This window comes from Suillus discolor, assembly GCF_016758755.1.
Source record: "Suillus discolor strain FC423 chromosome Unknown F5147scaffold_4, whole genome shotgun sequence".
NCBI classification, from domain to species: Eukaryota; Fungi; Basidiomycota; class Agaricomycetes; order Boletales; family Suillaceae; genus Suillus; species Suillus discolor.
Window position 1 is genome coordinate 1,276,865 of NW_024541251.1, and position 16,412 is coordinate 1,293,276.

At 47.7% G+C, this 16,412-nt stretch overlaps 3 protein-coding genes across 3 annotated transcripts; all 3 read left to right on the forward strand.

The window, feature by feature from the left end:
- The first annotated feature begins 236 nt into the window (after positions 1–236).
- F5147DRAFT_670513 (uncharacterized protein) lies at positions 237–3,549 on the forward strand. Its single transcript, XM_041435539.1, has 5 exons — positions 237–336; positions 389–545; positions 594–870; positions 923–3,307; positions 3,359–3,549. Exons 1-4 carry the CDS (start codon positions 315–317, stop codon positions 3,170–3,172), a joined length of 2,706 nt encoding a protein of 901 aa, XP_041298735.1. The 5' UTR covers positions 237–314; the 3' UTR covers positions 3,173–3,307; positions 3,359–3,549.
- Positions 3,550–11,266: 7,717 nt separating this feature from the next.
- Positions 11,267–12,244, forward strand: F5147DRAFT_807392 (uncharacterized protein; the record flags this gene model as incomplete). The annotated part of the gene is made up of 5 exons (XM_041443381.1): positions 11,267–11,401; positions 11,465–11,572; positions 11,632–11,708; positions 11,770–11,833; positions 11,860–12,244. The coding sequence occupies 5 exons, from the start codon at positions 11,267–11,269 to the stop codon at positions 11,968–11,970; spliced, it is 495 nt and encodes a 164-aa protein (XP_041298736.1). The 3' UTR covers positions 11,971–12,244.
- Positions 12,245–13,110: 866 nt separating this feature from the next.
- On the forward strand, positions 13,111–16,220 carry F5147DRAFT_260925 (uncharacterized protein). Its single transcript, XM_041428904.1, has 14 exons — positions 13,111–13,166; positions 13,239–13,717; positions 13,786–13,851; positions 13,914–13,936; positions 13,992–14,080; positions 14,133–14,153; positions 14,208–14,317; positions 14,371–14,412; positions 14,461–14,537; positions 14,587–14,702; positions 14,766–15,322; positions 15,397–15,543; positions 15,608–15,948; positions 16,001–16,220. Exons 2-14 carry the CDS (start codon positions 13,379–13,381, stop codon positions 16,056–16,058), a joined length of 1,986 nt encoding a protein of 661 aa, XP_041298737.1. The 5' UTR covers positions 13,111–13,166; positions 13,239–13,378; the 3' UTR covers positions 16,059–16,220.
- The last annotated feature ends 192 nt before the right edge of the window (positions 16,221–16,412 follow it).

Below are 16,412 nucleotides of genomic sequence, written 5' to 3' on the forward strand. Positions count from 1 at the left end.
GGACCTGTCCTGTTAATTTTAATTTGACCATTGACTCTGAGTCGAGGAACGATTAAGATACCTCCAGAAGAAAATTGTGGATGTGTTGCATCTACACAGTCAAGAAATTTCTGTTGAGCGCCAGAGAGTCAGAGACCACTTATTTCAGCAGTCAGGCGCGTCGGGTCACAGGTAATGTCACAGTCACTGTGTCACGCGACGCGAGCGCGCCCGAATTATTGTTGACTGCTAAATTTGTCTCTTACTCAGGCTGTCTTGAGTCTTGACGTACGCTGTCTACAGCTTTCTGTAATTCTTCACCCTCAACGTGGACGATGTCAATGCGCAAGCTACCTTGTATGTATTTATCATGCCCGGTCTAGTGTTCCTCATAACTAACCTGTATCAGTACGAGTACTTTACACGGTCAACAGCTCTCCTCAATATATTCTTGCCCGGTCACCATCTTCTGTGCAGGTTACTCTTTGCCCATCTCCTTCTGCTGCAAATGCGCAGTATGGTTTGGCACCACTTAAAGCATGCCTCAATGCTATTTGCAACTCAAGGTGCGTATTCTCGTGTGACTTTCATTCCATGGACTCACCGCTTGGCAGCCCAGAGCTTCTCCTGGATAACTCCAGGGACTTTTCTATCTATGTACTGGACCCATTGGAGTCGCAAACTATGCCAGCCCATGTAGACTTTTCCCAATCGAACGCGGCGTCTACTTCAGTGCCGCAAGCAGCCCAACCACGAGGAGTGGCCGTTGCACTGGGGCTGATGTCGTGGGCACTCACAGCGGACGAATCAGACAGCGTGACCGTCACCGGTACAATCACAACGCTTGGTACAGGTCTTGATGCCCTAGAAGTGGTCTTTGCTCTCCGAGAGGTAATTACTCACAGCTTTCGTTGCATCCGATTTTGATTAATAGTGCTATCAGACTAAACACATCCAGAAATCTCACTTGTCTGATGCCTTGAAATCTTGGAGCCAGCCACCCAAGGCATCACATACAAATAAATCAATTGCACCTCTCGAACCCACTAACTCAGAAACCCCACCCTCATCACAAGAACTTCTCACTAGATCTGCCGATTTTCCTGAGGTTTACATCGGGCCTCCCAAGCGCGGTCGGGGCCGCCCTGAGGGTCCGAAGAAGAAGCCCAAGCAGTCAAAATCACAAAAACCTCATGCGTGGCCTGCAGCACCACCATTTATATGTGCTCCGCTCGTGCGACTACAGCAGCAAGAGCCAGAAGTGGCCCCTACCCATACACCTACTTCTTTACTTACAATACTCTCTGCCCTATCTACTGGGAGAGACAATACAGCGCTTTTGGCTGCTCTTTCGACGGTGGATTCGACACCTTCGGGATCAGAGCCAAGCCCAGCGCTGCTAAATGCATTAAGGGATTTGCTGGCAGCACAAAGTCAGAATCAACAGCAGTCGTCGCACGCGCTGCAGCCTGTCTCACGGAATAATCAAGACGATGATATTGTTATATTAGAAAAGGAACACGTAGATCCGACCGCATTCCGACGACGTGTGGAAAGGGAAGACTCGAGCAATTTGGTCACAACCACTGCAGATGAATCAGAAACAACCCCTCTGCGCCAGCGTCGTGCCTACATTCCACTAGATGGGAAAGAGAATACACATTCGTCCCCAGTGACCCGTAAGCGCAGGCTCAGTGACTTTATGGCGGAACAGGAAAACAATAAAGCTCGAAGAAAGCGTGCACACGCTCGGTCAGAATCCGGGCGAACATCGGGCTCCTCTGAAGTACCACAACCAATAATACCTCCAGGCCATCACCGCACCATTCGCTCAGATTTTGACACGAGTGTATCATCTGAAATGCCCACCAGTTCTTCGCTTTTCCGTCCGAGGTCATCTCCTTCCAGGCCGATGTGTCGCTCTGTATTCCAATCCCAGTCCTCCCTCGCCATGCCGCATTCGACACAAGCACCTGTAAAGCCCGTCAAAATTTTTGTCGTGCCAGAGTGGGCACGTACGAGCACCGCTACCCGACCAAAGCTCTCGAAGGAGGTTGAAGAACGTATCGCACTCATGGAGCAGGAGAAGAAGGGGAAACGCGCTGGACGGCGAACGCAGAAACCAGGATGTTCGCAACAAGGCGCCAGAGCACCGATCGACCTGCCTTTGGACGATAGATGTACGATGGTACACACACCTGTCGAAGAGGTGACCATGCCGCGTCTACAGAGTGCTCTTTCACTCTCCTTGCCTGTCTTTGCATCTGACGTATCTATATCGTCCCCCCTCTCGCCTTCTTCCCCTGTGTTAGAGACACCTCCAGTACCCAGCACACCTCCGCGGAGGACATCAGTTTTGCGTGCTACGTCGCGAAGCCTTGGACCCGACGAGGCTTCACCACTGTTCAGCCCAACTCCCAAATTATTTTGGGGTAGCACTGGAAAGACGCCGCACTTTCCCTCACATCCCCGCACACCTTCACGTACGGGTAAGAAACCTATCTTTTCTCCTATTCGCCTTCGCACACCATCTGCGAAAATATCTCCTCTACGACTCGGACTCAGACCGCGCTCATCCCTTGAATGGGCCAACAAGTCAGTTGAGCAACCCGTTGACCGCGAAGAAGAAGACCTGCTCGGCAAAGAACTCGACGATGCGCTTCAAGGGCTGGATGTCCCAGCGGTTAAGCAGCAGGACGCGACGGATGCCCTCGAAACTGGCGAAGACAACATAACGTTACCTCTATCTCCCCTTCCTCCCTCTTCCCCACTCCCGCCTACCAGCCCTTTGCTACTTCCTTCCACAGACGATCCAATGGAAGATTTCTTCGACAGCGATGCTTTCTTCAGTGACTCGGATGGAATACTGGGGGACGCAAGCGAGTTTCCGCCCTCTTCGAACTCCGATTGGTTTTCCTCGGATGATGATGGTGGAGCGGATATAGGCGAGTTGCTGACCTTAGACGGGACCTCAGGGCTGGATCTTGAAGGTTCTTTTTCACCGAATGCGTTTGCTGATATGGACTTTACGGAGTTTTGGGAGTCGCTTAAGCCTCTCCTTCAGGCAAGGGCAGACGAGGAGGGGAAAACAACTGTCAGCACGGACTCTGGAGCCATAATGGATGGTGTCAATGCGGACTCTGGAAAGCTTGCTCAGGAGGTACAGGTGCTTTTTAGTGGGTGCCTGATGTGACATTATGGACGCGTACGACATTACAAGACAGTTCAAGCAGAACTTCATCTACGAAATCCCATCCACTCTGCGATACAATCAGTATATATTAGATAGAAACTGGTGTTCGCAATATGTCGCAAAATATGTGAAACACTAGCACGTATATTGTGAGCTAGTACTACTTCAGAATGATATTGATCATACGTTGTGCCCAGAAGATCTACAAGCCTGAGGAACGGGAAGCTGCTGAAGAAACACTTGCCAGACGTACGGTCGACGAGCCACCATGTCCAGTTAGCATGCGGTACAGGACATGAAGCAATTCATCTGTAAGGCATCGGTCATGTTTTGATGCTTATGCTCGACGTCGTCGATGACCCGAACGACAAGTTACTAGTTATGTAAGAAGAGCAAGCAACACATTCAGGCACACATGCACGTGATTGTGTCACTCTAAATGAATTGTTACAATCTTCCTGCCACATGCGTTCTTGATGCATTGTTGCACTAACTTTTTGACTTCTCGCGCCATATCATGATGACGCTATTACCACATACCACTTCTCCAGTACACGACACGTTGACAATCGAGTGAACGTTGCCGGTCGTCGACTGTCACACCCACGTTGCAAATCGAAGATTCTGTACTTGCCATTTTAATTGGCATCCTTCTGATACGAAAGCCCAATAACAGAGGAAGAGAACGTTAACGAATTGATTGGAAGAAAAGCCCACGCAACTGCAACATCTACGTGGAGTGCACGGCTCTCCCATCTTGATCTCACTTCGATTACCAAACCTGAAGCACTATGCTCTGGGCCGCATCAGAAAACTCGTGAGTCTCACCAGGGTACTTTACGTTGATTGCAGGGGTTTTATATTCCAATATAACATTGTTTATATATGACTATATATCGGCATATATGACAATATCTACGGCTCACCAGTCCTCTGATGGCCCGCCATATGTATATATAGCACGAATGTCATTGTCATGCATCTACCAAGTTCGCCTCTCATTCTCGTCCATTCTCTCCCAATATGATTATAGTCTCAAACGGTCCCGCTTTGTGGCCGGCCATAAATGCAAATCGTGTGTACAGCTATTTTGTAGGTTCGTAGAGAGCAGTCGGGTGTTGAAGCTGATTTCTCAATCTAACCTTGGTTGCGGTTTCATAGTTGCCGCCTTCGTTGGAGTTACATATGATTGGGGTGAGCATGATAATATTAAAGGACTGCTGATATAGATATCTTACAAAGATTTTTAGCACTGACATTCGGACAGGAGGTATGTCAATGCTACGACCGACGCAGCCATCTCGCTAATAATCCTTTTATAGGTTGAATTGGTCTGGGCAAGTAATGTCTCATGTCAAAGGAACACGCATGAAAATACACTTAATTACAGAGGCAACCCTGGTCGCTAGTGACAGTTCTGTATCTCAGTGTATGTAACTTGTTTGTCGCGGTTGCCATGTTGTGCTGACTTGAAAGTATCCTAGGTGCGCTACCTTGGAATCTTCTTTGCTGCGTATGTTCGGAAAGCTAAACAATCGGTGTTGTGCTGATTGTCTATCTCTCATAAACAGCCTGACCATGCTGAGTATGTCTCCTTAGTACATTCGCTGTCTTTTCTTCTTCTGACCAATGGCATACAGTCAATGTTCCGACCGTCTCGCTGACAGATAGAGTAAGTCTTCTGCACAAATGCCTGCTATTCCCCTCCAATTAACCGTGGCGCCTTGTAGGAGTGGGTGTGGTTCCTTACTCTTCTTGGTTCATTAATGACTGCCACGCTATACTACCACAGATGTGAGTCTGTTTGGAGTGTGTACTACCCGAGGCTGGTCACTGACCGGATTCGTCAGGCTGGATTATGTCCGCCATATGGAATTGGACGGGTATTATGGCATTTGCAATGTTGTGGAGTGAGTTTGGCACTTGCGAGAGCTCAGTGATATTGACTTGACTGAAACATGCTGCTAGTCATTATTATCACTCGGTTATATGCCATGTATCAACGATCCAGAAAGATCCTGATATTGCTCATTGTCACCTCGCTAGCTAGCGCCATCTGCATTGGAGTGGCAGCCGTAATGATAACGGTACATGCTTCAGTGGGTACGCTTGATTTTGGATGAAAATAAACATGCATGGGGCTCATTGATGAATACCAGAGGAATACTATCTCTCCGGCACCTATCAGTGCTCGATTGGCTTTGGGGGAGATCTCCCACTTCTGACTGCTGTTATCTGGATACTCAGCACTGTGTGGGAGGTCTTCACACTGTGTCTCGCAGTCTGGATTGCAGTAAAACATTTCCGTGAACTGCGACAACATCCTGCAGGAGGGATTATCGTGGACTGTTTCACGGTGTTGATGAAAACTCACGTGCTTTACTTTGCGAGGTAAGTTCATATCGTGATTATTGTTATTTTTTTCCACTGAAGGGTCGGACGTGGTAGCTTTGTTGCTGTTTCTTGCCTCCAGCTCATTGTTCCAAGATTGTCAACGGTATGTCAATCTTTCACTGCCCCTGCGTGCTACCACGGTTTATCGTCTCCATAGGATTTACTGGACTACCGGATTTATTCTGGGTTTCTTCGGATTTTGGGGGTCGTGCAGATGTTTGTTCTGGGACCACGCCTGATCCTTGGCGTCCGAGAATTCAACGCGAAGCTCGTGGCCGATTCCGACGCAGCATCTGTTATGACCTCAATCGCTTTTCAGGAGCGTGTGCATATATCGACTGGCAGTAGTGTGTGACCCACGATATTTTAACAGTTGTCTGGTGCTCTGTAGCGAGCAAGATTTTTTTTGTCTTTGTTCCAAGCTTCGTTGCAGTACTTATTTACTTACGTCGTGTTTCGAAGTAGATCTCAAGTTTATCGTCGTAGTATGCGTTCAAATCATCTGCTATAGGTCCTGGCATTGAGAATGTTTTAACTGCTATTGTGGATATCCCTACTAGGTGGCAACGAAGGAAAGCACTGGCGCATCAGAGAACTCGTGAGTCTCCCCAGGGTGCTTTACGTTGATTGCGGTGGTTATACATGGCTTTATATTCCAATATAACGAAAACCTTTTCTATATATGCAGCTCACCAGTCCTCTGATGCCGCCGCGGCCTGCATATGGAAGTGTGCAAGGACAAGACCCGTCGTGTGAAATGCCACATCGCGCGCAACTGCACCAGTAAAACCTCCGATTCCTTGCTGTGCCTTTAAATTTCGTCGCAACAAGTCTACTAATCATAATGTTCGAGTACGCTCTCCTCGCTGGATCCTCGATCGCCACAATCACTGTTGTCTTCAAATCTGAATATCTGTTTGAATTGTTCATTTAAAGCCCCTATAGTTTCGCCTCCGGTACGATCTAGCAAATCTAGTATCTGACAAGAATGTGACATGATAACAGGCAGGTACCTGCAGCTGCGGATTCTGCTAACTTCCCCACACCCCGAAAATTGGCAGGGGTAAAATTCAGGTGCAGATAGCTAGCGACTCAAATAAGGTTGGTGGTGTCCTCAAAATGTTCCCACACACCCTGAATCTATTCAATTATCAACAGGGACACGACGACTTCAATTCAACAGTGTTGTCCCCCTCACAACCGTGTGCCTGTTATTGATTATAACATACCTTTCTTAGCTAACAACTCACTTTTAATCCATACAGAGGACGGCCGCCATCACGCAAGGTCAAGTTGACATCGACAACATTGTTTTGGAATTGACCAAGTCTCTAGCCTCCGTGTGCACGGCGGCCCGATTTTATTTCTCAATTTCCCTTGAGCTAATGGAGCAGTTTCCGTCTTTCAATATGCGTTTTAGTTCTCAAATCTGTCACAGCCTTTGCTTCCAGTGCGTCTCAAATCTTTGGGACGAACAAAGGTTGTTGCAAGATATGGCAAATAGGCAAGTGACGAAGGCTTTAGTCTGATGCAAATGCATGTATGATACGTACACTGTACGAATATCTACGCACCCATCTGACCTTCCTGACATCGAATGCAACAAAGGCAGATACAGTCTCTGTGATGCGAAGTGAGGGGTGCTGGTGTTCCAAAGCAGGGTAGAAAGATTCGAAGCGAAGTCAGCAGCCACCATCGAGTACACGCAGCGGAGCATTGTCGAGTTGGGCATCAATGACCCGTCGAATAACACGTTCTACTTCAGAGGGTCTGAAATAGTGCTGGCGCAGCTCTGGAGAAAGAGTTAAACATGTTGACGAATGTGTTATCAAAGGCTCACTTCGTGTCTGAATGTCGGGTACGTTATGGAGAGCATCGTTTGGAAGGTCCAAATTACTTCATCATAGCGGGCGCGCACCATAGAGTGCTACGTGCTTCGAATTGTATCCAAGATAAGCCAAAGAGTCAAGTTCAATGACCTATGTATTGTTACAATGAGCATTGGCTATGGGACAATAGCTGCCATCGCACCTTCTGCCCATCGAGAAGTACTTCCATCCATAGCATTTTAACCAACTTTACCTTACTACGATTTGCAAAGACAGCATCAGATGCGGGATTCAAGTTGATGCCGCTGAGTATTGTTCTCTCATATTGCTCGCAGTGAAGGCGGTCCAGGCATCTTCGTTGGCAGCACAGAGCACGCTGCATTCTGGTTTGAAAGCTGAATGAAATGTGGTTGAGGATAGTAGTCTTCATGACATCACGGACTCCAGACTTGCCGTTGGGCCAGTCAAGGCACTAGCATTTTCGTCACTGATCCATCACGCAGCATCAGTGTGATCTTGAAGTCTATCTGCCTGACAGAGTGTATCACGTCTCTGGTGAGCAGTAAGTTGCAAGGACTCGAGATCCTAGCCGAAGAGCAAGACAAAGTCCCAGGTTATGAAAAGCACTATGTACGCATGATCTTGACGCACCATAGTCAAGTCCTCGTACGTCAAATGAATGGTTTCAACGAGAAGGCGCTTGAGTTGACAGCAGTAGTGAAGTGGCTAGAAGCTTCTGAACTTTATCATAACGCGCAACATCCAAGACTTTGGTTCCGGGCTGAACACATGGATGTCTAACATGCGAGTAAAAAATATCAGTTTTGATGACCGAGCGTTGCCGCATGATACTTACTTCCACGACACGACACCCGGGAGGATCGGCATTCAGACAAATGGCAGCAAGTTTGTTTATGAGAAGCATCACTTCCTCATGGTGTTCTGCGCTGAAGAGCGCGATGGCCTGAGATACACAATGAAGCAGAGAATATGCAAAACAAATTTAACATACCTTTGTGAAGAGAAGAAAAAAGGTTAGTTTTTGAATCTTGGTTCGTGAACATGGATGCAACGTCGAATGCTATCCTTGCTTCCTGGACGTGACCTCGGTCGCGGAGGGCGATACCTTTGAGGGCATAACCTGTCAATGAGGGCTGAATGCTGATGGACTATGTCATGAATGAAAGTTAGCCTTTTTGTAAGAGGGCCATGATGAGTCGGTATAACTCACCTTGATTGCATCCTCCCAGTGATTTTTTCGGGCCATAACGAGTGAGCTATGAGTGTATGAAGTATGACCGTTAACGTCGGTGTGGATGACTTGGGTGATCAATTCTTCGGCGGAAGACAAGTCCCCAGTTGAATCGCGGGCTGTCGTGATAGCCGGGGCCTGCATGAACGCTCGAATTATGTTATGAGAGTCTAGGATGGAAACTTGCCCTTAGCGTTGGTAGTGCTCAGCGCCGCAACTCGGTTCGAACCCGAACTTTTCCGAACCGGACCCATGGTCCGGTCACAGGTCCCTGAACCAAACGGTCCGAAGCTCAAAACAGGTTCGGACCGTTCGGGGTTCGGAGCTGCCCAGCATTCATTTGCACTTCTTTGTAAATTGTGGCTCATTCATGCTTACACATGTTGGTCGTTGGCACAAGCTTGTCACGCATTTGTCCGACCAGCGTCGCATGCCTGCACATATCCTTACCCATTCACACATTAATGCTGATGTGTTTCGTCCAGCTGGTGAATACTTCAAGTTCATATCTCGACCCATACCTGTGATTTTGCATTTACAGTACTCGGGCCGCGGCTCAGGCCAGAGCCAGGCCAAAGCCGGCCGTCACTGGCGGCTTTGGCCCGGCCTGCATTTTTTGCACTGCCAGCATACAGCGCGCTCATTTTGACTTGAAGTTGAAGTTAGTGCTGTATGCCGCTGTCTGAGGCGACAGCCTGCAATACACAGTCGGCGCTCGAAAACAAAATACGCAAATTGAGGTTACACAAGTTTGGAGCCAGGCTGACTTGTCTGACTTCGAGCAACCAGACCTTACCGGTATACCCTCCAGGTTAACTTAGCCGATTGGCAGGCAATGACAACAGAAAAGCTGTATATTCGGTAGCAACAGCAACACATTTTTCGTTGAAATTTGACACCAAATGCAGTTGATTGAAATACCTCGTACCGGACTTGGAGCTCAGCGCTCGGCACTCGGCATTTAGTTGCCTCTCTCGTAATAAGTCTATTTGGACTGTCAATTCCAAGCAATTCCTTTCGCAACTCGCTTCATGCCACCACCTCTAATAACTCTCAAGCACTCACTGTTCTGAAGTTCTATTATCCTCAACCTCCACAATCCAAGGCTTCGCCAATGAGCAAACTGCACTTTCAAAACTTTGATGTAGGACGTATACTACTGCACGAAGAGCAGAGTTTGCCAATCCAATCTACGACTATTGATAGCATCATTCTCAGGCGAACGGCATGTACGTATGATGCATCATACTCTGCTCCCACATGTATACATAGTCAGCATGGATCACTACTAGGCTCTGTTCGCTCCTCCTGATCATGGATCCGGCCGCCTTCACATTTACCCCGCAGTACTTGCCGTAATACTATCAGCACCTTCGTCTGGCTCTTTTGTGCGCCCGCTGTCACCCATCAGCGGCGCCTTGGCTATGATGACATCATATTCGAGCACAGGGGCTACGCCTAACATGAACTTCCGATCGAATTCGGCTGCAGGGACCAGATTTGCCCTTCCATTTCTTGATGTCATCATCTAGAATAATTACATCGACGTTCGACCAAGGTCAGCTGAGCGGCTGACAGGGACCTAGGCACTCAGTCTGCCATACTTGCCCTGGGCCAGAATGTCCCAAGACATTCTCAATATCAGAACCTTTCGGAATTTGGATGTCATCCAAGGTCCAGGTTGGTTTATGACAGCCTGTCAAAATCACATGAACATAGTACTCGGAGGGTGGCACTGCAATGTGACCGAGCGGTGGGTTTCTGATGGTGGGCCTGGAGAGTCGCGACCTGGCTGGATAGGCGTAAAAGGTACTTCCAAGAAGTTTCGAAGCAAGTGGAAGGAAACTGTCAGGAATAAAAGTCCCGAGAACTGCAGTCGGTGCTGGATGCTTTCTCTCCTTGAGTCGTCAACAACATGTATATCGAACTATAGCTCCTCATCGTAAATACAGGTAAGTGGCTGCGTAGCTTATAACTTAACTTAACTAAGTCCACCATGCAGCTCGTCATAAATATTAATGTGTCTAGCATCAGCGCCGGGCTGTCACGGTCTTAAGCCAAGGATCATTTCGCTTCCAGCTCATTAAACAATCCAGCGTTTCAAGATTTCTTCTGTAGGACTTGTTCGGCTCATCGCACACATGATCTTCGAAAGGCCAGATGTAGTATATGACTGGTGCGTGACACCTATGGGCCACCTGCTGATCAGGGAGCAAGAAAAAAATTGACACACAAGAACTTTGAATATCCGCCGCGCTGCCGCTAGTCCCTGTCTTTCATCTCCGTTGGCCCCTGTTATGTTTTCTTATTCAATTGAATTCAGGCTGTGATAATAACAGCGCCGATGCGGGGACCTTCTACTACTACTAACTAGTATTGGGAAAGAATAGTACGCAAATTCAAAGCACCGAATTTGTATTGTCGCGCTCAGTTTTATCACCCAGATTCTTAACTCCTGTCACCATTATGTCTGTGTTTTCGCCGCACCATCTTGGCCCCATTCGTCGAAAACAACCGAGGATGCTCAGCATAAAAGCTCAGCGTTCTATGACCTTTCATTTGTCAATTCCTCCTTACATTGTCGAATCATCATCCTACTAGCAACCTACATCTTATACAATGCCTTTCACCGACGACGGAGTGTATTCTATCAGAAACGTTGGCAGAAACCTCATGCTCGATCTCACGGGCAACAGCACCTCTGAAGGCACCCAGATTCAAGGCTATCCACCGAATGGCACCATGGCCCAACAGGTATCTATCCGCGTTCGCACCCATCTTGTGACCGATTCTCATTGCGTACATCACTTCTACTAGTGGGTGATCAAGAGGCAGAACGAGCCAGGGTCCCCCAACAAGACTGTCACCATTCAGACCAGCAACAGCGGCAACAATGGAAATGGATGCTTTGCTACTGCGAGCGAGGTATGCTGGATCGACCTGCATTCATTCATTTGCTTGTTGGTTGACGCAGACGCGGACAGGATTCGGATGTACCAGTCGTTTATACCAAGCAGGCGTTCATCATCGAACTTGTTGCACGCAAAGACAATACTTATACGTGAGAATCCGACTCAGTACTCAGGAACCTATTTTGCTAATTTAACGACTCGCATATACAGTATGCACTACACTCTCGGGAGCTCGGACCTGGTGCTGTCCATTCCGAGTTCGAGCAACAGTGCAGTAAGTTGATGAATATTTTTTCCAAGCCTTTTGCTCATCACGTCCGACACAAGGTGAAAATCGAGAATCACGACTCAGGAACTTCCCGCCAGCAGTGGGAATTAACTCGTCTTTCTAATCTCGCCCCAATCGTTTAGTTGTCACCACTAGGTACCACCGTGACCTTGCAGTGTTCAAAGTCGAGCACTGAGCTATTGGAAATGTTCTCGCATATGTGTACTAGTACTACGTCTCGTGTCTGCTTCCGTCGGTTATGTGTATGTTGATGAATAGGATTGCTTTGGTCTGGCTCTCTTAGGGAGATAAGTGGATATTTAAAATGGCCATCAGTGCCAGTAAATCATTGTTCGAGCATGCAGGCAAACGCAGATCTCGCAAAAAATGCGCAGTATATGATCACCGGTACCACCCATCGATGTATCATTGTTGCATATATGTCTCAGTTATATTCGATACGTTGGAATGAATGAATAATATGTTTGGCCATCTACGCCCCGTGATGTGAGCTCAGATACCAACCATACAAAAACCAAGTAATCAAAGCCTGCATGATTGCGAACTGTCCGGCAATGAGTGGGAGTAACCGATGAATGGAGATTGTGTAAGAGATGATGAAGGCCGAGCATTGAGTGCACGGACACGCAGTTTGTACACTCTGCAGATGACCCACGAGCCGAATACTTCGCATATCATATGCCATCGTACTGTGCTAACCATGACAACAGTCTAGCACCATCGTCGTACTACAAGGCTGCGGAGACGCCCACATTGTCAGATATTGGAGTGTTGCTCAGGACCTTAGTACTAGTGAGACCCTGCAGTATACCTGGTGATGGCCCATGACTAGGACTCGTCAGCGAAAAGGTAACATGACTGTGAGGTGTTGCAGCTGCTGATGCGATTGACCGTGGCTGCTGGCGAAGAAATAATTGACGCATTCGAAGTAGCGACAGGTTCCTGTCTTGAGAATCCAGAAGTTGGAGTGTGAAGGCGAGAATTGTAGTGGAGATTTCGCAACATGGCACTTTTTCTCGAGTGACGTCACTACAGAAAATGTATGTACTCAACTTTCGGTATTCAAAAGAGACGGTGGCTGTCGACTTGGCTGCCTATGTGCTGCATGAAGTTAGCTCTCAGCACCATGATGTCGCAATGATATGATGCTTCTTGTAGTATCGGTATGAATTAATTGGAATGATGGTGCCAACGTTACATCCGGCATTTTCCTGATACGCCCTGAGTTTTACATAATTAGGGTTAGAGATTCAACGTTTCAACATCAACCAAGACTCGCTAGTGCACTTGCAAGTTGCGAGTGTCTCAATTGTCAAATGTAAGTTTTGAGAGTGAGCCTAGTATCTTTGCCACGTGTGTCGGTGAAACTGACAATGATCGACATTGACAGAATAAATTTGGAAGTTTGGATCGGCTTTCAAACCATGTGGACGACCGATTCGAGCCGATCAAGCCCTTTGTTCCTTACACCCGCATTTAACGTTCACAAATTCTTACTGGGCACAATCACCACCACAGCCAGCAATAGCCATGTCTAGTGGAAGCATCGCAGTCCCAACTCCGAAGAAACGTCGCACTTACGTACGAGAGCTTCAAGAATCTGAAAGTGTACCAGGAAAATGCCTTTTTCCGACACTTCCGCTCGAGCTCCTTGCAGAAATATTGATCCAAACTAATTCTCCTCGCGATGTTTTATCTGTCGCTCGCACATCCAAGCTTTTGTGTTCGACACTTGTCTGTAATCCCGCTGCCGACTTCATCTGGCGCACCGTTCGCAAGAATTGCTTGCCTCACCCACTGCCTGATCCCACCCCAAACTTTAGCGAGGCGGCATATGCCGCATTCGTGTATGATGGAGGGCCTTGTGATGTGAGCAAGAATCCCTTCGTCTGAGCGGAAATAATATGGACTGACGGTAATGTGATCGGTTTATGCAGGGGTGTAAGGAAGACACAAAAGAATTCTATGCGAGCTTTGCTACACGATTTCGTTTGTGTCGTAACGTGAGTGATGACTTTCCAACTTCTTGCAATGTGTATTGAGCAGTATCATCGTACTATAATAGTCGCGTTGCAGGACGGGCGTCAGGTGGGAGATGTCTCAGCTGAGTGAATGAATTTGGTTATTAATTACCTTGTTGCAGGAAACATTTTATGGATGTTACCACTATTTTCAAAGGTCGTGCACGTGAGGAGATATGGGTTCCTTACGTGGAGTCCACTCATTGCTTCGGTAACTACATTCCAGTTTCCGAACATCCTCATATTTAATCATAACTTTTCAGATCCAAACCTCGACAGTACATGTATGATTTTCTCCGCACGTTCCTCGAATCTCTTGTGCTTAACTGAAGTTGCAGGGCCCGAGAATCCCACCATATTGATGAAGAAATCCGATTGGGAGCGTTTTCGAGCCGAGTATGCAGCGTTCTCAGCTCTATCTCCACTTCCGTCTGAGGGGCTGCGGAAGGTTGGATGAGGACACCTCTGCATCGCTAGGAATTATCTGACATAATTATCTAGGCGTGCACTGATCAAATCGCGAAATTTCCCAAGGTCATGGAGGTGTGTGTTTTTTGCAAGAGTCTGAGTTAAATGTGACTGGTAGTTCAGTTAGCAGTTGCGTTACAGAAGTGGAAGAGCACCTATGTCACTATGCACAGCACCATCAAGACCAAAAACGAACAGTGGCAAGTAGGACTTAACTAACCATCACAACAGAGCCTAACGGAAATGTAGGGCGAGGGCACTTGCTGCCCAGGAAGGCTGGAATGATCATGATTTGCTTAACTCTCAATCCTATGGTTCATTGCACAGGCACAAGAATCATGTGTTGGAGGAAGTCACGCTACGTGGTATGCGAATTCGGTCAGGCTCATATGGACGAATCATTGTCTTACCTAGTGCCGTCCTTTCAGATTTCCTTCCAATGAAACCCCTTATCGAAGCTCAACTTTTGAAAATCCAAACACACCGCCAAAATCAAGAGAACGAAGCGTCTTACCGCCAGCGTCGCAACGACGTCGAACAATACTACAATCGCCTACGGTCCGCTGGAACAGTTGTCCCATCGCTTTATGAGTTCCGCAAACTCTCGGTTATGACGACTATGCAGGGGAGCGTAACAGGTTCAAGGCCCAATTCCAATGGCCTTGCAAAGGACATGAAGAATTCGGCCCTCGTCGCGGAGCTCGTCGCAGCTGATTTGAAGACGTGGATGGCGTCTGCACGGGAAAAACTATCCGAATTACTTGGGTTTCCCAAGTGGAGAAGTGCGAGCAAGACGAAGTTGCATCCACTAGATAGGATCACTGCGCGGTTTATGTGCCAGGGATGTGGGAAGGTCGCAAAGCGGTATGAGAAGGAACGATGTCTCGATTTTGCAGGCGTCTGCGCACACGAATGTCCCAGTAATAACAAGAAAGATAGGAAACAAGTGGATTGGAGTGTCGATCGCTTCGTAAAAGATGACAAGGTTCGTGCTTGATAACCCTCCGACAAAAAATCAGCTCAAGTATACTGTCCTCCTATGTCCCATTACATTCACAGGCATCAAATGCAGTTGCACGCCTTCTGACGCTCGTCGGAATCACCGACGAGGATACGAGCGCATGTAATACTGTCAAGGTGCTTGGAGCACGCATTCGGTGTCTTTCTTGTGAACATGCATTCATCATCATGGACTTCCCCACCCTCGTTAGTCACTCTTCTTTTTTTTTCATCTTGTTTATTGAGGAAAGCTCAATACTGCTACGCGTAGATTGGTCACTCACACCGGCATGATAACATGCAGATGGCTATACTACCCGAAGGAGAAGGGCCAGAGTATCCCTTTGAGGCGGGGTTGTCTGCGAGACTTATGAACATGGGGTCTAAGCCACAGAAGTTGAGGAGCGAGCCGAACTATCGGTGTCGTCATTGCATTCCAGCCAGCAAATCAGCCGATGCTGGCATAGATGGGGAGGGGCAGGTCTCTACTGAGGAATCTATTGCGAAGGAGTCACACACGGAGGACTCACAAACGGGGAACCGCCAGAGAAACAGGAAGAGCAAACTCAGGTCAATGAACTTCAACGCGCTTCGCTCGCATTTGAAAGAAGTGTGAGTGGTTTCGTGAATGGCTCTCGTGAATGGCTCATCTCACTTTTTGCAGACACAAAATAGAGATGGTGAGCGACGAGGATTTCTTCGTTCAAACTCCCGCGAAGTAGCGGAGCTAAGAAGCCCAAACGAGGGGCGATCTGTATCATATCTATTCATTCTTTGCTTCAATCTATTTGATGTATTATTATGAATTAATCGGCTAGAAAGTCATTTACCCAATCAAGGGGAGCGGTGTCTGCTACGGCAGAAAAGTGATCCGGATCTTCGTGGAAAGACGTCGCGATAAACCATTGTCATTCCCGCTCGAAATTATCAGTGAATCGCGCGAAACTAATCCTCGACTCCCTAGGACGGCCTGTACATATACATGTTATCCTCACATGGCCTCGAGGTGGATTCCTTGTAAGTAGCAGACAGGCAGACAGGCCTGACTGCCACGAGACTTCAAGAAGTTTCGATCG